At 59.4% G+C, this 27,533-nt stretch overlaps 1 protein-coding gene across 7 annotated transcripts in view; it reads right to left on the reverse strand.

The window, feature by feature from the left end:
* CAMSAP1 (calmodulin regulated spectrin associated protein 1) overlaps window positions 1-27,291 on the reverse strand; it is a 37,831-nt gene extending 10,540 nt beyond the window's left edge. For 2 of the 7 annotated variants that reach the window (XM_075559790.1, XM_075559788.1), the window contains exons 1-10: window positions 27,174-27,291; window positions 26,867-27,029; window positions 18,602-18,864; window positions 17,769-17,930; window positions 6,162-6,242; window positions 5,657-5,689; window positions 3,755-3,896; window positions 655-794; window positions 281-377; window positions 2-167 (exon numbers count right to left, since the gene is read on the reverse strand). In XM_075559790.1, the coding sequence (XP_075415905.1) occupies window positions 2-167; window positions 281-377; window positions 655-794; window positions 3,755-3,896; window positions 5,657-5,689; window positions 6,162-6,242; window positions 17,769-17,930; window positions 18,602-18,864; window positions 26,867-27,029 (1,247 nt within the window). In that variant the 5' untranslated portion in view covers window positions 27,174-27,291. The other 5 variants (XM_075559789.1, XM_075559791.1, XM_075559793.1 and 2 more) reach the window with 5 other exon arrangements.
* Between the last annotated feature and the right edge of the window lie 242 nt (window positions 27,292-27,533).

The following is a 27,533-nucleotide window of genomic DNA, read 5'->3' on the forward strand; positions in this document are numbered from 1 at the left end:
CAGACAGTCAGGGTCCTCAGAGTGCAGGTGGGCCCGGGCACAGGCCTCAGTGGGTGGCGGTGGGTCAGCTGGGCTTGGGGGGGCCGGGCTGGCCATGAAGCTGCGCTTGGTGGCATTGGAGATGGGCACAGGGGCCCGGCTGCTCTTGGGGTGCAACACAGCTTTAGCTGCAAAACAAACGTACCATGCTCGCAGACCCCAGGCACATGGCTTTGTGTTCGTAGCCCCCAGACACCACCGTGTGCACCGCAGGGGTGTGGAATGGGTACTCGGCACTCACTGTCCCTCGGCTCCTGCAGGTCCCTGGGCTGGACGAAGTCGGGCTTGACGTTCTCAAACCACCAGAAGAGCTCCGCGATGAACACCATGAGGTTGGGCTGCACAGGGCAGACGCCACATGTGCTGGGGGGGTGCCGCCCAGGGGGCAGAGCCGGGGGGGAGGTGGGGGGGCACCGCCCAGGGGCAGAGCCGTGTGGGAGGTGGGGGTGGGTGCCGCCCAGGGGGCAGAGCCGTGTGGGAGGTGGGGGGGGGGGTGCCGCCCAGGGGCAGAGCCGTGTAGGAGGTGGGGTGGGGATGCAGCCCAGGGGCAGAGCCGTGTGGGAGGTGGGGGGGGGGCACAGCCAAGGGGCAGAGGCGGCGAGAGCGGGGCGCTACCTTCAGCACTAGGGGTGCATACAGCAGGTCCTCTAAGGTGAGGTGGCAGCACTTGCTCAGGTACTCGTTGGAGAACTCTCTCAGGAGCCGGAGGTTATACAGGCTGTCGGCCATCGATGTCACCTCCTTCAAGCAGATGTCTGAGGCCAGGAGAAGCACAACTCAGGACACAGCCCGTGGATGCCCACACAGCGCACCCCCTCCACGGGGTGGGGTGACAGGAGCTGGACATGGGGTAACAGCGACCCCTCCCTGTGGGCAGTGCCCTCGGCCCTCCATGGGGTAGGGTGACAGGGGCTCTCCCAGAGTGGTGGTCATGACTCTCTGCAGCAGCTCCTTGGGTGCCACCCCCACCCCAGACCAACCCTCCCACAACCTCTCACCCCCACAGCTGCCGAGCACACATTTCTCCAAATTCAACTTCAGCCAGACCAGGACAAAGGATCCTCACTAAGACCCCCTCGTCGGGGATGCTGTCTGGGAGGAAGCAGAAGGCGGGCAACAGGGCAAGACCTGGCTCCAAGCCCACTGCCCTCAAATGCATCCGAGTGCTGGTGACTCCGCCCAGAGCACACAGCCGTCCATTTTTACAGAAGCAGCCTGCCTCCTCTCTCTGCCCTGAGAGGGCGCCTGGTGGTTTGGACCACTGACCTTGTGGTTTCCCTGCCTTACACCTCATTCCCACGGGAATGTGCACAGGCTCGCCCCGAAGAGCAGCTAGTTAGACGCAACAGCAGCCACGGAGCAGGGGTCACTGAGGCCACCGTCCTGGGTGCACCAGTGTGGTGGGCAGCTGACTGCTGTCACACCCGAACACCACCAGACCAAGGTGCTGCTCCAGAGGGAAGAAGAAAAGCCAGGGCCCCACGGCAAGGCCTCAGGCCGAGGTGGACAGGTCAGGGACAGCAGACGCCGGAGGGGCAGCACTCGGACCAGACCACACCCGGTGGGGGTTGCCTAGGAGTCAGCACTCCTGATGGGCTGTCAGGTCTGACACATCTGTTTTCGGGGAGCCCAAGGGAGGGCCTCGCAGCCAGGCCACGGGAGCGGGTAGGGGCCGGAGCCCCAGGCCTGTGCCTCCCAGGGAAGCTGGAAACATTCCATTCGCTTTTCCTACACTTTCTTGTTGGCGTCTGTGAAAGTGCGGCTATTTCTAGAAGCATCTGGGGACTGATCTTTTCTCACCCAGGCTACTACAGCGTCAGGTCCCACCCCGCACACCAAACACCCGGGCCCTCGGATCTGCCTCCTGGGAGCAGCGACAGGGAAGTCCGGCAGGAACACTCCTCAGAGGGAAAAATGGCCAGACTGTCACGCTGACGTTGGACAAAGGGACGTCATGCTTGTCATATTGGTAAGACAAGGCTCAAGCAGCAATGGTGAGGCTACTGCAGGACTGGACAGTGTGGGGTCACTAAGCCTGGCCAGAGGACACCAGTACCTGCTGGCTGTCAGGTGGTCAAGGCGCCTGTGGGGGAACGCTGAGGCCTGGTGTCTACTGAACAGCATCTCAGGGCACTGTGAGCTCGGGGCGGGGCCCGTCCTGGCTTCTGGGGAGCCCTGGGGCAGGGGACTCACCACCAGATGATGTCCCTGTGCAGCTTGGGTCCCCAAGGCCTGACTCGGGCCTATGGGACCTCACTGCTCTGACTGAGCTTGGCAGGCACACGTCTCACTCTCGCCTCGTGCTCTGGGGTCCCCCAAGAAGGCGAGAGGGCTGCTCTTGGACAGCTGACTGACTGCTCACCGCGCCCACAGGCGCCATGGGAGGTGCCCACCTCAGCAGAGTGGGAGAGGAGGAAAGAGAAAGGACCTTAGCTTCCTGTCCCGTTCTTGCCTGCTCTCCAGGACCCCTGTGCTGCTCTCTGGGCGCACATGGCCCAGCCACTTCTCCAGAACACACCCCACACATCTTCCCACATGGGTCACCCTCACTGGACAAACACCGGTCATGGCCCTGGACGCCACAGTGCGGCCCTGCCCTCCTTACAGAGCTAGCACACAGCCTCCTATGTTTGCCCTTTGAATCACGTAGCCCGAAATCCCAGAGGCCTCAGCCGGCCGGCTGGAGGACACATTTCCTGGCCCTGAGGTGGGGAGAACAGCACCCTCTGTCCACCTGCTGAGGCACAGGTCCCCCTGTGGCCTCTGAGTCCTCACAGCCTGGGCCCCTGGGCTGCCTGCCCGACAGTGCCTGCATGCATCAGTCTGCATGCACTCTGAATTCCTACAGCTGACGGGATGTGAACTTGGGCCCCACCCGCTGAGACTTGGGGACTCACCCTACTCAGGGACCGCCCCCACCTGGGGCCACAGGTGCTGGGCCAGCAGACTGGGACCTCCTCTTCTGGCCCTTTTGTGGAGCAGTAGCCGAGTATAAGGCCCACATCCTCCCCCCCATGCCCCCCACACCTATATTTCCCTCGAAGACAGCAGTGCTTCCCTGCAGACTACGGACAAGCCACGGGGTCCACATTGCTGCCCGGTCATGCATGGAGGTGTCTGTGGAGAAGGCGGATTCTGCATTCACCTCCCACCTGCAAACAGGTTTCCGACCCAGTATGCTGGGACTCAGCCAAACCTGTCCTGCCCTGGGGCATGTCGGAAGTCAGAAAGCCCCTGGCTACGTGGCCGAGGGCTGGCAGGGCGCACTGTCCCCGTCTGCTAAGATGCACCTTGAAGAAGGCACCTGTGACCAGAGGGACAGACTGGATTTGCCCAGGTCATTTTACAGAGCCAATGGTGAGGCGCCTCTCCCGTGGGGCTGCTGGTGGGTTTGACTGAGCACCCCATCTACCCTACATGCTCCCTGGAGACTGGCCTGGAGGGTTAAGGGCTACTTATGTCAACAGCAGGCCAGCCCTCCACTCCTCATCCAGCCCCATCTGCTCAGGGCAGTGACAGTGGGTCACCGCTAGGACAGGGCGGGGCTCCCCACTCACCGTCCAGCCTCACGTGCTCGGGGCAGTAGTAGTGGACCACCGTGAGGACTCACCGTCCAGCCTCACGTGCTGGGGCAGTAGTAGTGGACCACCGTGAGGACTCACCGTCCAGCCTCATGTGCTCGGGGCAGTAGTAGTGGACCACCGTGAGGACTCACCGTCCAGCCTCATGTGCTCGGGGCAGTAGTAGTGGACCACCGTGAGGAGGGCAGCACCATCACTGCCGTCCTTCATCAGATCCTCCAGCAGCGGGAAGTGGGGTAAGTGCCGACTGGACGGGTGCTCTCGCCGATAGCGGACCTGCAGCAAGAGGAAGAGCGAGATGGTCTCTCTGCCTGCTGTGGCAGTCCACATCTGTCTCAGACCCTCGGCAAGCTCCACGTGCTCAGACCTGCACCGGGCGAGGGTCACACAAGGTCACAGAGACGGACACATGACGACTGAGACCAGCGCCAAGAAGCAAGGCACGGAGGAGGCTGAGGGCATGGCGCGAGGGGCCCAGGCTCAGCTGGACACGGCAGCCCAAGCGAGGCGCCACCAGGGAAGGAGGCAGTCCAGGATGGCCCCACACAAGAGCCTTCTACAGTCTCAGACTCCACGCCCAGGGCTCCCGAGGGCACGGCTCCGAGGCCCTCGTAGCTTTAGGACCATGTCGGAGCTCAGCCTCCACTTGCTCCCAGCGCCCCGCCCCACGTGCACACAGCATGGCGTGGCGCGGCAGTGGCACGGCATGCAAGGTAGCGTGCACGCGCCAGGCCAGGCTACAGACAGACAGCAGGCAGCACTCGGCATGCAGGAAGCAAATGGGTGGGCTATCCACGAACAAGGATGAGGGCTCTGGACGTCAAGGGTCCAGCAGCCGGATGGACCTGGGCGCTCTCCCCCTGCCCATCTGCCCTGGACAGCACTGGCAGAAAGCTTCCTAAGCAAGAGGCCTCTAGCCATGCCCTCCTGCTCGGAGACCCTCCCTCTGTTGGAGGCCACCTGGGCCTTGACCATGCTACAGAAGGTTCAGGAAGTCACAGGATACCTGATCGCCGCCTCACGAGAAGCCAACCCTCCCATCTGCTGGGAGGAGCCCTGCGTGCCCAGCCATGCCGGACCGTGGACGTCCGCTTGTCACCCGGCTGGCCCCTCTGTCCCGGAATGGACTCTACAGCACTGATCTCTAAGGGGTCAAGCCACTGGAGGGCAGTCCTGTGGCTGGGCTGAGCAGGTGGCCCTGGTGCTCTAAATAACGCGCCCTCTCCCACAGGTGCACCGCAGGCCAGCAGCACCCAGACAGCCCTCTCTCCAGCCAACAACGGAGACGTGAGAGCACTTGGCAACAGTGCACGTTTACTTACTGCCTCCCTTGACCCTTGCATTGCTGGGACCGAGCTCTGACTTTTAAAATCTGTGTCAGTGTCTGAATTAGACACGCGTAAACATCAAAGGCTATCTTGGAATAAAGACCGCTCTGACCGTGCAGGGAGGGTGCCCCGGCGGTTCTAGGGCTTCCCTCCGGGCTGTGGCGTCTACCGCTCCCCACAGGCCGAGCAGGAACCGAGTGGGATAGGTAGGTTTGTATGCGGAGAGAACCCTGCATAACACACCTAGCCTCCCGGGCACCATGGTGACCTCACGCCACCTTTTCCTGGCAGCCTGATGGAAAGGGGACCCGAGAGCAAGCAGGGGTCAGCAGGGAGCGGGGCAGAGGCATAGTGGGCCCTCACGGTCTGTCACCTTGGTAAACAGACAGCCCAATCTATGACCCTCGACCCTGCCACACTCGGCATCAGCATCAGGGACTTCATAAGATCACTCAGGACCCTCAAGTGCCCGTGAGGCCTTCTGGTATCTATCGGGAAAGGGCCAGTCCTGCTGACCATGGCCGGGGACAGCCCAGAACACACCGTCAGGAAAACTGCGCTGGGTGTGGCCCCCGCTTCACCAGAGCGGCCCGGTCAGCCGGCAGAGACCCCTGTGTGCAGAGGAGGACAAGCGGGGACACAGACGCGGGGGAGCGTATGATGAGTGGACGCGATGCACTGGTGACAGCTGGCCAGTCGTCCACTTACAGGCACCAGCTTCCAGTACCACTTGGAGGGAGACTGTGCGGAGGCGGGAGGAGGAGGAAGGAGGAAAGGTCAGCAGAGGACAGCACCCAGGGACCCGAGGGCCAGACAGAGCGACACAGAGGCCTCTGCCTCACTGGCTCTGCAGGACAGGCTGGGGCCACAAAGGGCACACGGGTGGGTGGGGTGCTGCGGAGACTCCTCAGAGCCACCAGAGGACAGGGGGTGGGGGACCTGCTAAGGCTCACACTGTGGAGGCAGAGAGCAGCGTGCCCCTCCACCAGCCCTGGGACCCGCTGCCAGCCACTTCTCCTGTGCTGGTCACCCCCCAGGCCTTCCTCAGGCCAACTCCAGGAAAGGGGTGGCGTGGCTAGGAGACCTCTGCCCCTCACTGGAGGTCCCAAGCCAGTGTGGGTGGGCGGGCAGGCAGGAGGCTGGCCCCAGGGCACAGGGCAGAAGCAATGGGAGCAGTGGCCACTCAGCAAGCATCTGGCGAGGGGCCCATTACCTTCTGGTGAGCCGGGCTCTCCAACAGTTGCGGCTTGAGCCTCACTTCCTTCTCAGCGATCTCACGCATCTTCAGATTCACCTGCAAGAGGGGAGCGTGGAGGGAAGCCGCCCCAACCATCCTCCGTGAAGGCCCAGAGCAGCGCCCACGGTGGGAGACAGTCACGCCTCCCAGACCCCACCAACAGCAGAAGTCCCCTGGCCAAGCAGCTCACAGACACCTTCCAACTCTGCAGGGACCCTGCCGCTCTAAGGACTGTGGGAGCACACAAGCCCAAGCACGAACCCACTCACTCACCGGGTGTGAGCCCCCCCCCCCCCACCCCATGGCAGTCTGCAGGGCAAGGTGCTGAGACAGCCCCTGTGAGTCTCCTCGGGAGCAGACAGCCTCATCTTTCTCCCATCCAGCTGGAGGGTCGCCTTCCAGTGCTTACCACACAGCACCCCCAGGGTTCCTTCACCTCACGTCTCAAAAACCCAAACACTGCAACAGCGGGCAGCCCGGGAGAAGTGCGCACAGAGGGGAGACCACGGGCGCAGAGGAGACGGCGCACGGAGAGATGCTGGGCTGGGCTGGGCCCAGTAGCAGCATGGGAGCTGCAGAAGCAAAGGCTGATGAGACAAACCATGGACTGACTCTCAGGTTGGGGTCTCCTGGGACGGCTCCATCAAAGGGCACAGGTCTCCTCCCTGCATGTATGTTCTTCTTAGGGTAGGGCACAGTGTCCAGGGGCCCTAACAGCTAGGAGCAGCACCTCAAGACATGACACTTGGCCTTGATTCACCTGGGGCAGGAGCAAGAGCAAGAGAATGCAAGCCAAGGAGCGGAAGAGAGCTGGGCTGCAGGGAGCCCCACCTCCACGGCAATATGCACAGCAGGCTCGCACAGAGGGAAGGAAGAAATGTGGGCAGAACTTAGGATGCGGAAAGAACCCGGAATGACGGGGCCTACTGAGCTGGGGGCGTCCCCAGGCCAGGGCCCTTATTTTCAACTGTGAGCAGGTCTCTTTACCCTAAGATGACATTTGGCCCAAAGCACCAAAGACTGTCACAGGTGAGTACTACATTTCAAAAACACACCAGCCACAGACCACCAAAGGGCCACACTGTGAAGCAGAGGTAAGGAGGCAGGGAGGGGGATACGCACAGGATAGCCAGTCAACCCAAGGGAGACAACCAGAACAGGATTTTCGAGCGACCGATGCCACTGACCATTACATCGAGAAGCTATGGGCCAAGGCTCAGTTTTGCTGTGTGTCTTTTAGCAAAAGCAAACTTTATAAAAGAAATGAAACCAAACCAAGCACATGCAGCCTTTGAGCTGAGATCCACATACAAAAGTGAAACCCTGGCCGTCCACAGGGACATGGGGGACAGTCCAGGAGGCTGACCTGGCAAGAAGGCAGGCCAGGCAGCTAAGGCTGGAGCAGGCAACTCAGAGCAGAAGCAGCGGATGCAGGGCCCCAGGAGGGGCTGCAAAGTACTTGGAAATGAACCCAACAAGAGTCCACAGTGGTCATGAAACCGTCCAAAGAAAACAGCCGCGACAAGACCCCACCAACGCATGCAGGGCGGGGACGGAGCTGCACTGCGAAGGGAAGGAGCCTCAACGCTGACATCCAGCAGACAGAATGGACGGCCCTTCCGACTGAGGGATGAGGCAAGGAAGGGCACTAAACCCAGGGAGGAAGACAATCAGAGACGGTACGAGCAGAGCGAGGTGGGTAGAGGACAGCAGCAGATGCTGAGATTCGTCAAGTGGATAAACGGGGGCAGAAATAAGGGCCGCCATCCGCTGAACTGAAGCACCCCAATGAGGCCTCAGTCGGCAAGGCAGTCGGCGCTGCCACAAGATGCCATCCGCTCCGTCCCTTCGGACTCCTCGCGACTCTCAGGACGGCATCGCGACGTCCTGCACCGCCCTCCCAGTTGTGACGCTGGAGCCGCCGTGTCCGTCCAGGCCGTAAAGGCCTTCCTCTTTCCTCTTTCTCATCGCCTCCCTCCCTGCCTTGCCAAGCACGGCGTCCTTCTCCAGGGACCAGCCTCCCTGATGAAGGGCATGCCCTTGTCCCCTGCCCTCTAAGGAGCACTCTGGCTGTGCTTCTTCCGGGACAGGGCGGTTTGTTCCTTTGGCCTTCCGCACAACTTCCGGTCGTCTCTCCAGCACAGATTCTCCGGTGCTCTCTCGGATTCACTGTCCAACTTGCACACATGAGAGGTGCCGTGGCCAAGGTCAGGCTCACCCCAGCCCTCATAGTAACACTCTTGATCTTCAACACTTTCCAGAGGGTCCTGGGCAGCAGACGGCCCCCATGCAGGGCATCGCTTGATCTCGGGACTGCTGCGTCCATGGGCATCGACTGGGAGCCCAGCTGGCACCTCCACCCTCTCTCCGCTGATCACGATGTTGGTCCCCTTGATGTCGAGCTGTAAGTACACTGAAGGCGTAGTCCCTGCTCCTCCTCAGCAGCTGCGTCACCTCCTCGCTTCGGCAGGCACAGTGCCTATCTGTATGCAGCCGGTGGGAAGTCTCCATACTGCAAACCAAGCTCGCTGTGCAGGCCTTCGTGGCACAGCACCGCGGCACAGCCTGCAGTTTCCAGCAGATGCTCACAAGGAGACAAACCTGTGGCCCCACACGGGTCCCATGCCAGGAGCCACTACAGAACAGCCCACCTCCACTGTCCCCAGAGAAACAGAGGGCGGGTCCTGACCAGTAAGCGCGTGGCTGACCGCACTCCCAACCTCTTTCTCAAAAGGAAGACAAGTGCCAGCCCTGCAAGCACAGAGCGGCAGAGTCCTCGGCCCACGTGCACACCCAGCGGGATGCCTGATGATACAGCGGTCACATGGAGGAGGGGGGGCTGCCCACCACAGGTTCTATGGTTGGAAACCACCAGCCGCTGCACAAGACAAAGACGGAGTTCTCTGCTACACAAAGAGTTGCCATTTCGGATACTCACAGGGGCAGTTCTACCCTGTCCTATAGGGTCACTGTGAGTTTGGGTTTTGCCGGTCAGATGGAGACTGGTGGAACCCCCACCACGACGGGGCTTGGCACCCCACCCCTCACCGGCTCAACGTCCTGGCGGACAACAGACAGACAGCGAGGTCAGTAGATTCGGGAGGCTCGAACCCCTTCCATGAGGAGGAACCGGGGACAGGGCGAGACAAGAAACACACGGTGACAGTGACTTGTTGCATGAAGACCTGAACTGGCCTGCGCTGTATGCCTTCCCTCGACTCGCAGAGCCTTAGGAAGGCCACCCAGAACCCAGCGCATCTCTAGATGCGGGCTCATGCCCCTCAACACCTGCTCGGACAGCCCCTGGCCATGACTGTGCCCAGCCTCCCACCCTCACCCAAGCCTGCCGTGCTAAGGCGTGAGGTCTCCCCAGGGAGCCTGGTGGTGTTGTCAGTACGTGCTGGGCTGCGAACTGCAAGGCTGGCCATTCGAATCCACAGCTGCTCCTACAGAGAGAGGAGGCCTTCTACTCCCAGAGAGAATTTGGTCCTCAGGAACCCCATGCAGGGTAGCTGCCAGTTTCAAGGACTCGATGACACCGGACAGTGGTTCCACCATCTCAAGGATGCTCCTGGGCCTCGTCAGTGTCTAGGGCACAGCCAGGTCCAGTGTGACAAGGTACTGAGACAGCTGATGAACTGTCCCAGCAGAGGGACTCAATCATAGGACAGACGAGCGACATATCCACACTCGTCCCGTCACACAGAAATGCCTATCTCACAGGCCGAATCAGTGACAGTAAGCACCACGTGACTTTCCTGGCAACCAACCTTTGGAAAACAAGACCATTTATAGCAGAATTCTGAAAATACAAGCAGCTCAGGGGTAAATTTAACAAGCTGGTACAGGAACAGGCACGAGGGAGCTCTGAGGGAGCTCTGCGGGAGCACGGACTTCACTGACTCTGCACATGGACCTGCCCGTGGAGAAGCTCCGCGTCACCACGGCCCGGCGACTGTGGTGCAGACCACCCAGGTGCACGCTGAAGGAAACTAACCAGCCCAGGGCAGCCAAAAGCCCTCTTGCGTGTGTCCTATCTGGATCTCACGAACAGACCCAAGGACGGCAGGCCTGACGAGCTGTGGGAAGACACCCAGGCCACCGTGCACGCAGAAAGCAAAGGGCCACGAGAAAGGAGAGAGAGAGAAACGGCCACAGTGGACGTCAGAAGAGACTGACACTCGCTCTTGGTTTGCCAGGGTACATGGAAGAAAGGATGGAACCTTAGAGGGCAGCTCAAGGAAACACGGCATCACGAGCGGAACAGGCAGAGAGCTGGCATCGGAAAGCCAAACGGGAAGAACATGCTCGGCAAACAGGCTGCGAATAAAAGTGAGGAAAACCCCAGCGGGAACGCAGCGTAGACCGACCCTCCGGGGACAGGGAGCACCGAGAAAGGGCGGGGAGGACACACAGCCACTGTGCCGAAAAGAGCTGACAGCCAGCCATTTCAGGAGGTAGCCTATGACCCAGAACCAATGGTACCGAAGAAGTCCAAGCTGAATGCAGGCATGAGCCAGAAAGAGGCTCTGGGAATGGACAGAACACCCACGGAGGGGTTCCCACAAGCCACTCACTCGTCTGGGCTGCTGGGCCGACTGACGGGAGAGAGATGCTTACTGTGCCCACCCCAAAGAAAGGTGACCCACAGAAAGCGCAGCCGCAAAGCAACAGAACAGAGCACAAGCCGGGCAGCGTTGCTGACAGCCACCCACAACGGGAAAGGGCCTGGGACACGGGCGTCTTGGCTGAAAGCAGAGAACACCAGAATCGTGTTTGTGTTTTACTGATCCTAAGTGTGCATAACCTTGGGACTTCCCAAACATTTCAAGTGCTCACACAGAGCCTGTACATGGACCTAGAGGCAGTCATTTCCACAGAACGAGGGGATAGAGTGCTCAGAGTCAGGAGACGTGTGTGTGTCAGACTCGTATCCTCTCAGCAAACGCATTCAGCCTGACAGCTGAGCCTGTCAGTCGAGAAGCTGGGTGCTATGGAGAAGAATGCGGCTTCAGGGTGGAGGCAGGCGGGCTCACTAAGGAGGGGCCACATGCAGAAGACGCCATCCTGGAACTGGAAGCACTGATGCAGACGTCGCAGCAAAGAACCCCGGGGCCCTGATAGCTGGAGCCCTGGAGAACACCCTGGCAAACAGAGGGCGGCGGGCGGGGCTGCCACACATCTCCTCCCTTTGCTCCCACACTGGCCTGCACAGCAGTACGCTGACCCCAAACTTCCTATGGAAATAAATGCAGAGGATGAAGAAGAGGCAACTCTTCTTTCCCAAAAGGTCAGAGCTGGAAGACCAGTCAGGAGAAGCTGGGGCTGGCAGAGAAACACAGAGAAAGGGGGCAGAACAGTGTCCAGAAACCGTCTCCCACACACACCCGGCCGATACACAGCCAAAGGAAATCAAAGAAAGACGTCAACCTCCCTCACATCATTCCAAAGACGAACTCCACAGCAACCATGAGCCATGAAACTTCTAGAAGTCAAGCGCTGGTGAGGGCGTGGGGACACGGCACCACTGACCTAATGGACATGGAAAACGGTGCCACTGTCGGGAACAGCATGCTGGCTCACCAAACAGCCTGAGGATGGAACGGCCACGTGGCTAGCAATTCCTCTCCAAGGAACACCCCAAAGACTTGGAACCAGAGCCCCAGACACTGTGTCCACTCTCTCAGTGGCCAAAAACGCCCAGCAGAGTGGTACGTGCATACGTTGGGTCACTGCTTGGCCAGTGAGAGAGGAAGTTTTAGCTGGAGGGGACGGGGACGGAGACACGAGCTGAGCGATGTCAGACCACGGCACGAGGACACACCGCAAGGCGAGTGGAGGACGAGGATGCTCTAGAACCGGTGGGTAATGACATCACGACGAGTGCGCTGTCCCACATGTGCACACACGTCAGATGGGAGGGGGGGACCAGAGCAGGCGGCTCTGGTCAGCTGTGCGGGGACCCCAGCTGACCAGCGGTGACCAGACTAGGTGTCATGCTTCTGGAGTCTGGAGCGTGGGTAAGTGGCAGGTGAAGGCTGCGTGGGAGGCGTACAGGGGCTTGGACGAGTCCATGGAAACAGGGAATTAAAAGATGGTGGGATTTCCCGGGACTCTTTGAAACCCCTCACAGGGACCACAGCAGCTGCCCTGTCCACCCAGCACCTTCTGGGACGCGGCTCCTTGGTGAGGCGGCTGGGACATGTCAGGGAAGGGGCCTCAGAAACCCTCTAGAGCAGTGGTTCTCAACCTGTGGGTCATGACCCCTTTGGGGGTCAAACAACCCTTTCACAGGGGTCACCCAATTCATCACAGTAGCAAAATGACAGTGATGAAGCAGCAACGTAAATCACTTTATGGCTGGGGGTCACCACCACATGAGGCACTGCATGAAAGGGTTGCGGCATTAGGACTAGTGCTTCTGGTCTACCTCCTCACTCGCAGCCTTAGGAGCTGGCATGTGACTGTCCAGGGCCAACAACCAGCCTCTGTCCACCTAGGACCACAGAGGGAGGAAGAGGGTGGGGACCGTGAAGAGGAGACGGACCATGGGGCTCATGCCTTCACGAACAACTGCCCCCTGGGCCAGGATGCCAGAACTGGATGGACATTTTGATTCTACAGAAGGGTTCTTCTCAAAACTGAGAAAATCCAGAACAGAAATTAAAATTCTCATGAACTCCTGGATTTCTGGGGCCATGAAGGCTGGCTAATCCTTAAAACTATTGCCCTGGGGAGGTGGGGGAAAAGGAAGTGGTGTTAACAAACCCAGGGACAAGAGAACAACAAGGGATCCAAATAAGTGGTGAGGAGGGTGTAAGAGGCCTGGTAGGGCCTGATCAAGGGCAATGTAATCGAGAGGAATTACTGCAACCCAAATGAAGACCGAGCATGATAGTGGGACAAGAAGTCAAAGGAAATAGAGGAAAGAGCTAGGTGGCAAAGAACATTTATAAAGGTCTAAATACAGGCACGTACACATTTGAATACATTTATATATGAGGATGGGGAATAGATTTATGTGCATATATTTATACGTTTAGTATTAAGGTAGCAGATGGACATTGCGCCTCCACTCCATGCAAGAATACTTTGTTCTATTAAACTGGCATTCCATGATGCTCACCTCCCCGGTATGATCGCTGAAGACAAAGCAGGTGAATAAGCAAATGTAGTGAAGAAAGCTGATGGTGCCCGGCTATCAAAAGATATAGCATCTGGGGTCTTAAAGGCTTGAAGGTAAACAAGCAGCCACATGAGAAGCAACAAAGCCCACACAGAAGAAGCACACCAGCCTGTGAGATCACGAGGTGTCGAAGGGATGAAGTATTAGGCATCAAAGAACAAAAAATCATTATCATTGTGAGTGAGGGGAGTGCAGAGTGGGGACCCAAAGCCCATCTGTAGGCAACTGGACATCGCCTTACGGAAGGATCGTGGGGAGGAGACCAGCCAGTCAGGGTGCAGGGTAGCAACGATGAAACATACAACTTCCCTCTAGTTCCTAAATGCTTCCTTCCCACCTCCCACTATCATGATCCCAGTTCTACCTTACAAATCTGGCTAGACCAGAGGATGTGCGCTGGTACAGGTAGGAACTGGAAACAGGGAATCCAAGGCGGATGATCCCTTCAAGACCAGTGCTTAGAGTGGCGATACAGGAGGGTGGAGGGAGGTGGGGTAGAAAGGGGGAACCGATTACAAGAATCTACACAGAACCTCCTCTCTGGGGGACAGACAACAGAAAAGTGGATGAGGCAGATAGTGTAAGATGTGACAAAATAATAATTTATAAATTATCAAGGGTTCATGAGGGAGAGGGAGGGGGAAGGGAGGGGGGGAATGAGGAGCTGATGCCAAGGGCTTACGTGGAGAGCCAATATATGGTACTGTGTGTCCAATAGCCAAAATTCATGGGTCCAGGAACCAAGGGGTGGAAGCTGGAGTGGCACCACTCACTATTACTCCTAGTGATCCCCTTGCAGCATTTTTGCTTCCTGTCCCAGCAACCCTGCGTTCCTCAGGCCTGGAGGTCCTGGTCCAGAAGGAAGGAATTCTCCCACCTGGAAACACGGCACGGATTCCACTGAACTGGCAGCTGAGAATGCCCCCTGGGCACTTTGGGCTTCTCATGCCTTTGGATCCACAGGTCAGGAAGGGTGTCACTGTACTGAGTGGTGTGATTGCTCCTGATTACCAAGGAGAAATTGGACTGGTGCTACATAATGGAGGTAAAGAAGAATATGTCTGGAATCCAGGAGATCCCATAGGCCGACTCTTAGTGTTACCATGCCCTGTGATTAAAGTAAATGGTAAATTACAGCAACCCAATCCTGACAGGACTTCTAATGACCCAGACCCCTCAGGAATGAAGGTCTGGGTCACCCCACCAGGCAAAGAGTCATAGCCAGTTGAGGTGCTTGCTGAGGGCAAAGGTCATACAGAATGGGTAGCAGTAGAAGGTAGTTCTACCTATCAATTACGACCATGTGATCAATTGCAAAAGCGAGGTTTGTAATTGTCAATGTATTTTTTATGTGATTATTGCGTATCTTTCCTTTGTTCGAGTACATCAGAAACAATTGGACTCAGTGTGTTTTCATTGATATGTAGGATAGATGATTGATGATAAGTATAAGTGTGATTTCATCCATATCTGGAAATTACATAAGTATGTATGGGTAAAGAATTTTGTACAGGTGCCAGGCTGGCAAGGGGTGGATTGAGATAGTTTACTGTGCCAGCCTGGCCATTTAACACATGTGGGATTAACTGAAGGACAGAGAGATAAATGGCTCAGTGAGCCTCACCTTTCTTGTCTCGCTCTTTGATCATCGGACCAGTGTGCAGCTGCCTTGCTTGTTCTGTGCCTCAATTTGCAAGCTACACTACCTGTGGGACACCTAACCTGTGGACTGTGTCGCTGTAATTGGAGGTCCCTTTAAGACCTGTCGCACCAGAGAATTGGATGTACATCTCTGGAGCTGGGGACTGACGGTTGGTGACCTGCCTTGCTGTTTGCTGCCTGTGCCGGGATAGCCTAGCTCTCTCTACAGAGGACTACCCGGCGGTCCTCAAGAGTTGAAGGACTGCCAGTGTCTCACAACTCTCTCACGGGAGTGAGTTGCACTGAGCCATTTGTCCTGCTTTATAATTTAACTGTTCATTTCTTGTATTATAAATCTATCTGTATATAACTTAACAGTTCATTTCTTGTGTTATATATCTATCTATCTTTATAAATATAAATATATATATATAAAGTTATCAGCAATCTGGTTTTATCTCTCTAGAGAACCCTAACACAGAGGGTAACAAATGCATAAATGTGCTTTATACAATTGATGTATGTATGGATTATAAGAGTTATATGAACCCTCAATAAAATGATTTAAAAATAAAATAAACGATTGCCTTGGGGTGATCTTTAAACCTGAAACCCAAAGTACCTCCTGAGGCCTTCGTGAAACCAAATCAGAGCTCAGCTTCACCAGTTAGGAATGTCTGCTTACCGCCGTGGTCTTTGAAGCTCTGACTATGGGACCACGTGAACCAGGGCCACGCGGGCAGAGCCCAAGTGGCTGCTGGAGGGATGGCTCAGAGCAGAAGGTGAGAGTGGCCGCAGGACTTCCAGGATGCTGTCCAGGCCACTGACTCGCACACGGAGAAGTGGCTGGGTGGGTGTATGCCCAACAGTGACCCAAGCCAAAGCACCCTCATTTGAAGTTGACAAACTAAGAGTCTGCAGAGGTGGTTGCAGGCTGAGAGCCGTGCCCACCAGACAGACTGACCACCGACCCGGTCCCTAGCAATCACAGAGATACAAACACGTCTGTCAAAAACTGGCCAGGAGCATAGGGTATGGTCACGGTGGCCACAGCTGTTTGGATGGGTTGGTGCACGTGGATGCTCTGGAGGGCAGAGAACCCTGGCCTCTGCTCCAATGGGAGGGGCTGGATAGGAGGTCCGGGCACTAACAGAGGCTCCAGAGTCCCTCCACCAAGACCCGGCGCCTGCACGTCCCTCTCATTCTGCAAGACCTTCCACCTTACAGCCCTGATTCGGCTCCTGGCTGCCTCCTGTTAGAAAGCCTCTCCTGGTCTCCCACGCGCTCCCTGTGGCTGGGAATGCAAAAAGGACACGTGAGTAGATGGAGTCCCAGCACCCTGGGCTGCGGGGGACGACGACTCAATGGCTGCCCTCCTCACTTACGAAAGAGTCTGGCCTTTGAGGGCGCTTACATTGAGAATATAGGTTGTCTTTTCCATTTTTAACTTGTCACTCCATTTCCATAGACTTTTAAAAGTCCTCGCACGTCTTATTTTACGCAAAGATAAGCTCAAGATGACACAGCACAAGGTAAGCTCCCAACGCCACTCCAGGCCACGCAAGACAGGCCAGGAGCCCTGCTGACGCATGGGCTTGCTCTGGAAGGTCAGCCGAGCACACCCACCAGCGCCCCAACAGAGAAGCATGAGCTGTCTGCCGATTCAGATTCCCACCCGACTCGAGGGTACTGTGCTGGTGTGTTTGTCCGTCTGCTCCTGGCACAGACCCAGCGGTGGCACCGTGGGCTCACGTGGGGAGGAATGAAGGAGCAGGCGCAGGGTTGGGCCGCTGTACTCGATGTGCCAGCCGACAGACGCGTGAAAGCTACAGACCCTGTGGCATCCAAGGGCCCGTCGCACACAGACCCGCTGAAGGTCCAGGATCTGCATGTCCTACAGGGCCATGTCAATTCATACAAATGAGAAAAAGCTGCCAAAAAGAGGAGGTGAAGTGGGAATTTTTGACGCCAGAAACTCTCGCTTTGACTAGACACTGCTCAGGCTCAGGCCCACTCACACATGCCTGTCTTAAGCACCATTTTCTGAACCAAATGCCCCCAGAGAGTAGGGCACTGCCCCCACCCGGGACCCTGCAGAGGGAGCAGTGGGCAAGGGGTGTCCACAAATGGTGCCGCATGCTCAGCTGCTGCCCAGAAAGTGGGCAGTTCAAGCCTGCCCAGAGGCTGTACCGAAGAAGAGCCACTTCAGAAAGGACACGGCTACCTACTTCAGAAAGGACACAGCTGGACAGCCGGAGCATGCTCTATCGCCCCCCCCACCACTACCCAAGAGTGGGCAGTACTCAGGTGATCTTTCAACCCAGGGGAAGCCCTGTCCCCAGCTGAGGAGGTCTCCCAGCGGCCGGCCGCCCTGGCCCCACGGGGCTGTCTGTGAATCAAGGCGGCCTGCGTGCAGGGAAAGAAGCTTTTCACAGCAGCCTCTCAGCGGCCAGCTCAGCGGCGACAGCCCAGCGCCCCTTTCCTCCCCTCCCGACCCCTCCCCCCTTGTGGGTGGGCGAGTGACACAGGCCGAGAGGCCGAGGAAGCTACCTGGTACGGTGTCTCTTTCTGCTCCATTCAAGCCCTGGGTGAGCACGCTTCTGCAAGCACAGACCTGGCTGCTTTCTCTGGTGAGAAAGGCCCACAGAAAACCTCCTGGTGGTGCAGCAGCTAAGCACTCCAACTGAGAGCAGGGGACTAGCCCCGGGCGCCCACGGCAGATGGAGATGTCATCTTCTTCCCTTGCCCACGCTAACCTTGTTGATCCAGAAGACCATGGCGTCCTCCAGGTCGTAGGGCAGCTCCTTGGAGGCGCTGAAGGTGGAGAAGCGCTTGACGCTGGCCACCACTTTCTCGATGCTGATCATCTCCACGGTGTAGGCCATCATCAGGGCGTCGATCATGGCCATGTGCGGGCTCTGCGGGGAGCGCCCCGGCCCATCAGGCCTGGCCATGACCAGCCACAGGACAGAGCACCATGCAAGGCACCAAATGTGGCTGTACCAGGCCGGGCTCTCACAGGGGCGGTTCCTCTCCAGAAGCCTGGCACCAGTGGCCACAGCTCCCTGGTCTCTGCTCCCTGCCTGCCCAGAGTGACCCACACAGAGACCGCGGGACAGAAATCCCAATCGGCCCTCAGTCTCCATTGCAGAAAATGAGCAGTGTGTTGGATGCCCTGTTTCCTCAGTGGCTGGGCAAGTAGGGGCTACACAGCTCCACACTGGCAGACTGACCTCGGGAGAGGAAGTGCCTGCTGTCTGTCAGGACCTGCAAAGGGCCACTCAGACCGACTAGTGAGGGCAGCCCCACTCATCTGCCTCAAATGCCCCCGCCCTGCTCTGGCTCACACTTTGGTGAGAGATTCTAGAGCATTCCAAACCCCCTGAGCAACAATCAGAGAGTCTCCCCTGTGAGGATGCAGTCCCCGTGGCTGGGACAGAGAAGACTGCCATGTTCCACTTAGCCCCAGTAAGGAGGGGGATGGCTGTGTCCACAACCCCAACCACAGACCGATGCCAACCTGGCAGCCGCAGACCGCCCCCCACAGCCCCGCGGCAGACAGACGGCCCCGCAGCAGAGGGAGCCTCACCATCTTCACCGGCGCGCAGCTGAGGTCAGAGTCGGTCACGGGCGTATCGTCACTCTCCATCACATAGATGCCCTTCCGGGACAGGGCCTGGATCACAGACTGGTGTCCCTGCAACGCGGCCGCCTGGTCCCCCTTCAGGATGAGGCTGCAGACGCGGCAGTAGAGCTCGCTGGACAGCAGCAGCCGGAGCACGGGCGGCTTGATGTGCTCCTGCTCATACTGGTCCACGTAGAAGGGGTCCTTGAGGTCCTCGGGGATGTTGTCTGCGTGGACACAGCAGCCGTCAGCACTTGCCTGGGGTGCAGAACAACGCTGCCTTCTATGCCACAGGGTGCCTCGCCACTTAGGGGTCCCCACCACTACCTCAGGGCCCACCATGAGGCATCCCAGGCTTGAGAGAGGCCAGTCAAGCACATACAGATGACCCAACAACCCACCCACGTCTGTGACTCCAACTCTGGGCTGAGGGGTCATGGGGCTCCCACCTCTTAGCCCGACCCCCCTCACCCTGAAGAACAGGTAGGTGTGGGGTCCTGAGAGCTTGGGGAGGGGCAGAGTGCCCAAGTGCTGTCTGACGCCGACCGTCCATCAATGGAGGCTGCTGCTGTGCTGCACACCAGTCTCAGCGGAGCTTCCAGACTGAGACCAGGAAGAAAGGCCTGAGGATCCACTTCCCCACTGCACAGCTCACAGGGACAGTGACAGGACGTGTCTCCACTGGGCAGGGTTGTGCAGTGAGTGTCCCACAACCACCGAGCTGACCATGGTCCAAATAGGCTTGGTCTTCTCAGATAATGGCCAACAGGACAGAGCCAGGGCAGTGACCACTGCAGGAGCTGCCTGCTCCACATGGCCGAGTGTCTGCTGACCGACCCCAAGGCCTCAGTGGGGCAACAGGCACCCCCAGGGGCTGCCCGCCTTCGAGGCATACGAGCAGCTCTCTCCTGGCTTAGCGATCTCATGCGATCTCATGCCTCCCGCAGACCAGCCATCACGCCACTCATCCAAGGCCTACTTCCAGAACACCCACTGGGAGCGCAAGAGCTTTGGAGGGCCAGGCGAGGCAAAGCTCTCAGGGGAGTGTGGGTGTGTGCTGGGACCCTGGGCAGAGGTTAGGACCCTGTGTATAGTGCCTGCAACTCCCCAAGCAGCCCCAGTTAAGACCACCTGAGTCAGCCCAGTGGTGACACGGGAGTTCAGGTTCCACATCCCCCGGCAGCACACGTGGCGCGCACACAGAGACCACACAGGGCTGAGAACTAAGCAGACGGCCACAGAAGAGGGGTTAGGACTTGAAGGTCTCCCCCACTGCTAGCACACCAACCTACTCCAGGTTCTAACAGAACCTCGAGCCCTGGGGCGGCCAGGCCCTGCTCCTTTCTGTTGTCGTGGGGTCGCTGTGAGTCAGAACCCAGTGGACAGCACCCAATATCACCAAGTCTCTAACATCCAAGCCCGGGCGCTGCCCCAACACTACTGATTATACACTCTTGCGGGACGGCAATCACACAGAGCCCTGGGGTGGCCCGAGAACCAGCCCTCAGACACAGCTGCCCAGCGCCATCCTGGCCGTGCTCGCCCACCCAGAGGGCCACCCTGAACCGAGTGAAAGAGCAGGAGACAAATGCAGGTGCTCTGTGATGGGGCTGTTTGGGAAAGGGCGCCCTGCTTGGTGAAGGCGAGGGTGAGGGCGTGAGGAGGGCTCTCAGCGTATGGACCGGCTGCAACAATGGCTCCAACGCAGGTAGGCAGGCAGGCAGGCAGGCAGGCAGGCGCCGGGCCGCCTTTCGTTCCACCGTGCTCAGGGTCTGAACCAACCTGATGCCGAGCCGACACTGCAGCCGGAAAGGAGACCAGAGACCCGGTGCTGGGGACACAGCCGGAGCACCGGAATCCCCCCAAACAGGACAAGGAGCCACGTGGGAGAGCAGCCAGGTGGGAGGCCCAGAGGGGAAGGGAGGGGAGGGGAGAGAACCTGAGCAGCCCCAGGACTGGAACCACCTGCTGAGGGGTGAGCTGAGGGGTGGGGATGGCTGCACAACCCTTCCCAGAATGTTTCAACCAGCCGGTTACGTGCGTGAAGGAGAGGCCAACACACAAGAGACTGGCTGAGGGAAGCCTGCAGGGCTGAGAGAAGGGAGGAAGACCAGAGCAGGGGCCGCAGCAAACCCCAAGACCGGTCCGCCCAGCTCCGCTCCAAAGCTGCAAACTCAGCCACGGAGCTGCGCCCAATGCACGCTCGCACCCTCCAGACAGCAGAACTGCCCCAAAGGGTTTCCCAGGCTGCCGCTCATTCCAGGAGGGAAGGCCTCACCTTTCTCCCACAGTGGCTGGTGGTTTCAAACTGCTCACCTTGGGGTTACAGCACCACCAGGGTTCCCACACTTGAAGCCCTGCTGGTAACTCTGAAACTGGTGCCTGCAGGCCCATCCTGCCCCACAGGAGTCCACCTCCCCAACTGCCACAGAGCCCAGCAACAGGGTCCACAGGAAGCCACACTGACAACAAGCCAAGAACCACCACAGCCAAGATCGCCGGAGGCATTCTCCTGGCCCGGACGCCAGTCCCACCACAACCAGTCAGAGGCCCCAGAACACCCCCACAACCCCCTCATCCGGGAGACACCATGGAGCTGGGAGCACCAGCATGGGACAATCAGGCTCCACCATCCCACAGGACACCAGCCATGGTTCCCAGCCGGGAGCAGCACTCTCACTGTGGCCGGGGCTAGAGAAGCTCCCCTCGATCCAGAGGTGCCATGTGGCCCAGCTCCGGGCTGCACTTTCAAGCCCTCAGGAAGCATCAGGGACCAGGAGGAGCCCCGGAGGGCAGAGTCGATGCAAGCTGACAGAGGCCCTGAAAACCAGACTGTCCAGAGAAGGGCAGTCCGCACCTGAGCCAGGGCCAGTGTGTCAAAACCACAGACAGGACATGGAGAAACGTACATTGAGCAGGGTACAACCAGACACCCTGGCACAGCAGGGGAGACAGACTCCCAGCCAGGAGAGATGGAAAAGAAACTGGATAGAGAAGTCGTCCTCCATCCTCCGCACACAGAGACGACGAGAGGGAGGGAGAGCACAAACGACGGACAGAGGGCAAGAATAAGGAAACATCAGGCCAACACCATCAGACACTCTGGAGACACTGGCAGTCCCCACAGCAAGGGACAGGTCCAGGGAGAAAGGCGGGAGACCACTTCCAGGTGTCGGCCACAGTGGCGAGTCCCCTATACACACTGCGACCCCAGTGGCTGTTGAGGAAAACATGCAGGAGACACATCCACACAGAACACTGAAGCAGGCGGGGAGCCACTGGAAGGCAAGTTCAGGATGTCCTTCCTGACTCAGCCTGGGCCCTGGTGCTGACCGAGTGACAACAGGGTGGGAAGGGCCACATGGAGGCCCCTGGTCACTGCTAGAGACAGCTTCGGGTGGGGGGGGGTGCTGACCCCGAGCCCAGGCAGCTGCCACCACCAGGGCCCATGGAAGGGAGGGGACCTGAGGAGGGGCAGGGCAGTCCTGTAGTCCCATTACTGTCTGAAACACCATCCATCCCTCTGCAGAGGCTGAGGGCCCACCCTCAGAGCCTGCAGACCCACCCACCCAACAGAGCCCATCTCCAAGAGCTGGGGCTCACCTGCCCTACTCCTTCCCTTGGCCTTGGCGCCACCACCCCGTCACACCCTGCTGGAAAGACAGCCCCAAAACCCGGTAGGAAAAAAGCCCTGGCCCAGCCTATCACCTCCTCAGAGGGGTCCCAGTTGCACCCCTCGCACTGCCATCCAGCCCCCGTGGCAGAACAGCGCACTCACAGCTGCCACTCCCACCAGCTCCCGGGAGGAACAGCCCTGGCGGGAGGCCTCCTGTATATATTGACCCTGACCCTGGCATGATTCACGTTCCCTTGTGGGTGTCAGTACTTCATGTCACTTTCAGCAGCTAAGGAGATGCCCAAGAAGCCCTGGTGTCTCTGTGCAGTCAGCACTGACTGGGCTGCTAGCCTCAAGGTCAACAGTTCAAACCCATCTACTCCACGGGAGAAAAATAACACGCTGACAGTCTCAGAAGCCCTGCCAAAATCAGCTCTGGGGAGAGGGAGGGGGTTGGGACCCCCAGAACCTGGTGCTGAATGGCAGGCCTCACTGGGCACAGAGCACAGCGCACCCCCCATGAGTCCCCTCCTGCTCAGCGGCCCTGTGGCACTGGAGAGCCGCCCTCAGAGGCAGGTTCCCAAGGCTGCAGGTCTTTATAGGTGCACATTGCCTCAGCTTCCCGCGGAGCAGACAGTGGGTTTGAACCGCAGAACTTTTGGGTTGAGACCAAGTGCTTTAACCACTGTGCCACCAGGACTCCAGTGCTGTGACCTCCCACCTCAGAAACACCCAAATGCTCTGCCAAGAGCAACAGTGGGCAGGAACGGCATCTTCAGCACACCCCACAGCACTGGACCCCAGTCCACAAGGGAAGCTGTACCCAACGCCAATTCCACCATCAGGCCTGCCCCTCCCCCTGCTGCCACGTGCTGTCACACCACACACGCCCCTCGCTGGGGACTAGGCACGGGCATGACGAGGACGAGACCAAGCCGCCTCCACGGGGTGGTCTCTAACCCAGCAGGTTGGAAACACCGCTAAGAGCGACTGCCACAGCACCTGCCTCACATGCAGTGCAGCCCGGCCAGACCAAGGTGCCCACCCAACCCTGCCCAGGGGTCTGCTGTGCAAGATGAATTGGCCTGGCTCAGCACCTCTCAGACTGCCTGCTGGGGTCTCCTCAGAGAGGTGTCCCCACCACCCGCCTTCTAGCATTTTCCAACACTGTCCTTGAGAAGTCAAACAAGATGCTAGTGCCCCAATGTGCCCAGAAAGCAGAGTCAGAGCCCCCTAAGACCCCCTTCATGTGCTCCCACCACCTGATGACAGTGCTCTGGGTCAGCGCAGGGAGGCCATGGCTAGCACTCTGGTCCTCTTATGGACACACTAAACCCAATGCCGGCCAACAGACCAGTGTGCTTATTACTGCCACAGAACCACTGAACTACTGCCCTCGAGGAAGCCCCCCAAAAGGAGGGGCAAAGCTCTGAAAACAAGCACACGTGAGACCACAGTGGGAGCGGGTAATGAAATGGAGCACATGGCTCGGCTCTGCACAACCACAGGCCCCTACAGACTCACAACCACCCCGGCACACGCACAAGGGCTTCACTTGGACTGACTACACAGAACAAAGACCGCGTGGGTGGGTGCATCCCCCACCTCACACTAAGCCGTTGTCCCCAAACCCCACCAACAACAGAAGCGTCCAAGTCACCGAGGGCCTCGGAACACCCAGAGACTGAGCACGGCCCCACAGAGCGACAGCATTGAGGGGGAGATGTCCACTCGCCTACCCAGCCTCTCCTGCAGGACCCAGGCGTGAGCAGGCAGGCTGAGCACCCCAGCACCGCCCCCCCCACACACACACACACTGCAGAAGTGAAGTCACTCTACCTGTCCTGCGGAAGCCCCGAGGCCATCTGAAGGCACCCCAAATGTGTACATTCCCCAATAAAGAGAACAAATGCCCATGTGTATACACCAGACACCAGTCCCTGCAACACAATGAAGGCCACAAGCCTTCAGGCAGGCAAAATCAGCCAGCAGACTGCTAAACCCAGGGTCTGCTGTGCATGCTAAGCCCACCTGACATCCCAATTCTGACGCTGGGTCCCTGCTCTGCACCCCGGGGCTTCCCCCCTCAGATCCCTGCTCTGCACGCCCACCTCTGGAGAATGTGCCAGCATGCGAGCCCAGAGCATGTCTCGGTGCATAGTGTGATGGGCACACACACGGAAGGGGTCCTCGATGCTCCTGAAAATGAGATCAGACAAAGAGCCGGAGGCCAGCACTGGGAAAGGTCAAAGGTGTGTGAGTGCATATGCACACTCACACACACCCCAGCTGAAAGCCAAGCTCAGTACAACCAGCAGGAGCAGTGTCCACTTTGTTGCAGGAACTAGAAGGGGGTAGGGAGGCTTCTTCAAAGCAGCCGAGTCTCCCGAGTGCCCAGCAGTCCAACGCCTCACATACCCACGTCTAAGCAGGTGGAGTGGGCGGAGCACAGGGCTAGAACCAAAATGGCAGGCACCACAGGGTGGGCAGCCACTTTCCCACAGGGTCACCAGGGGAGAAGGGGTGTAGTGTCCGTGGCCAGGTCATGAAGCCACGAGCCTCACAGAATGCCAGCTGGAGAGTGAGGAGAGGTCTAGGTTTGAAGAGGGGCACACCCTGCCCTTCGTGGGTCAACAGGCACCTTCCTACCCTAAGCGCCCCTGGTAGTGCAAGGGCTGACCCGCTCCGCAGATGGCTTCAAGGCCAGAGGTTCAAGTCCACCATAGGCACCTCAGAAGAAAGGCCTGGGGATCTTCCTTTGAAAAGGCAGTTGCTGAGAGCCCAGAGCAGCACAGCTGTGGTCCGACCCACCCAGTCCCTGCGGGCCAGCCTCTGCATCCCGTCCCCATGAGTCTCTGCACTCGGTCACCAACGTCACAAAGGCTGTCTTTCTTTCTGGCTGCGCTTTTCTACCGTGTAAACGCACGTACTCAAACGACCAGCGTTTTCCCTTCACAAGAGAAACTGCACAACGTTCAGTGGACACAAGACCTGGGAACGGTGGAACAGGGGGTGCGCCCTACGAGATGGACGGCCCTGACTATGTTTCCACAAGAGTCCTCCATTGTGTGATGGATGTGAGGGGTGTGGCCTGTGTCTAATAAATATAGGCGGTCCAGCAAAGGGCCCCACGTGCCATCCTGTGTCCAGCTGGTCATCCTCTGACCTCTGGTGCTCAGCACATGAGCCCAAAGCCTACCACCTGGCCTGGGTTCACCAGCTCGCACGGTGAGCCAGCAGCCCAGCAATCTGACGGGTAGCCGATGGGTAAAAGCCTCCAGCCTGATGCCTGACCCACAGATTCAGGACTTGCTAGCCTCCACAACACATGGGGCGTTTCCGTGTGTGTGTGCGTAGGGATCGAGAGAGATCTCTCACTCCATGAAGAAGATGAGGCAGTCTCAGAAACAATCTCCTCTGCCCCAGAAGGGTCCTGTGAGTCGGAAGTGACTCATCCTCTGGCAGGGAGTTAGCTTTTGGACCATCCATACATATATGTCCTTGACTGTTTGTGCCCCTCTTGAGCACCCAGCCTCTGCCACCCCGTCACCCTGTGGGGTTAATCCCTCCAACTGACAAAACGTGTTTGCCCTGATGACTAACCCGCTTCTAGCCGTGGCCCGGGCTCGCCTCACCAACTGCTGAAACCCTGTCACACAGGGACAGGCCGGTTCAGCAAGCTTCCCAATCTGGGCGGCTGAGGCCTTCCGAGAGAGAGGTGGCCTCCTCTTTGGTCTTTTTCTAAACCAGACTAAAGACAATGATGTCCTTTCAGGATGCAGACTTCAAATCATGAGACTCATCCCGGTGGGAACCCTTCTCCTAACACCTGAGACAAAGCACGTGGAGCTTTTGAAGGAAGAAAGCCCACCAGGCCCAGGGCCTGGCATCCGTCATAATCCACTAAGCATGTTACGGGGCCAACAAATCAGGCTGGACCGACCCACAAGGTCACCCAGTTCTCCAGAACAAGGCTTCCCAGAGGGGGCCATTATGACCCGGCCAGCAGTCCGTTTCAGACATCATTTCTAGTCGGAGGACTCGGCAGCCGCCAACACTCAGGGCGTGCCAGGGCTGGGCATCAAAGGCCAGGGCTGGACGCTTGCCTCCAGCGGGTCTGCCTCTTGGGCCACCCGGCTCTGCACCAATAAGGCAGCTCCGAACACAGCCACGCAAACGCCCCCAAGCACACAGCCCCGGTTCCCGCAGGCTGCGCCCTCCTCCCACCCACCCGCGCATGCAAGAGTCTTGGGGGCCCCATCCTGACGTCCACCCCCAGGGACGGCCGAGGCGCTGGCTTTGAGCAGCCCGGGGCCCCGTTGCGGCAGCCGCGGGCTACTGGGCGGCTGGACACAAAGGCCGGCACACCCGGTCCCGCTGTGGGCACGCACGGCCGGCCCTGGGACCCCCACCCAGGCCGCGGCCGCCGGGCTCGGATCTTCACGCCGACGCCCAGCCCGGCCACTAGACCCCCGGCCCCGACGTCAGCCTTCCGACCCGGTCTCCTCCATCCCGGCGGTGGGACCACCCCCTCGCCCCCTCGGCCACCGGTCCCCGGGGACGAGCCCGGCGCTGGGCCCACGCCCCGCCCGGCCCACGCCCACCCGGCCCACCTAGGCCGTAGGCCTTGGCGCAGATCCACTGCAGGTTGGCGGCGATCTTGGCGCGGGCCGAGTCGTAGCGGTCCAGCGGCACGACGTCCACGGCGCCGTCCGGCGGGGCCTCCATCTTCCTCCAGGCGCCCTCCCCGGCCGGGCCGCCGCCGGCGTCCACCATCTGCACACAAAAAGGCCGCTGCGGCGGGCGGGCCGCGGTCGCCACAAAGGCCCGCCTGGGGCCGGGCGCAGGCCCGCCACCTGCGCCGCACCTGCCGCCCCCGGCCCACCTGCCGCCCCCGCCGCGGCCGCGCGCCCGCCTCACCTCAGAGGCGCCGCCGTCGCCGCCGCCGCGCCTGCGGCTGCCACATGCTGCGGGGCCGGCCGGGCGCGGGGGCCGCGGGCGACTGGAGGCCGGGGGCGCGTGCGTGCGTGCGGGCGGGCGGGCGAGCGGGCGGCGACGCGCGTGCGCGGCCCCGGGGCGGCGGCGCAGGGAGGGCCGCGGCCAACGGCGGGAACGCGCGCGCCACTGCGGCGCAGGCGCAGAGACGCCGGGCCCGCCCCCTTCCGCAGGCGCGCGGGGCGGGGCGGGGCGGGGCCTGGCGGGAACGCGCCGCCTGCTCTCGGGCGGAGTCGTCGCGGGCCGGAAGGGCTCCGTGGTCGTTACTCTCGCGGCTCTCGCACG

This window comes from Tenrec ecaudatus, chromosome 10, assembly GCF_050624435.1.
Source record: "Tenrec ecaudatus isolate mTenEca1 chromosome 10, mTenEca1.hap1, whole genome shotgun sequence".
Taxonomy (NCBI): Eukaryota; Metazoa; Chordata; class Mammalia; order Afrosoricida; family Tenrecidae; genus Tenrec; species Tenrec ecaudatus.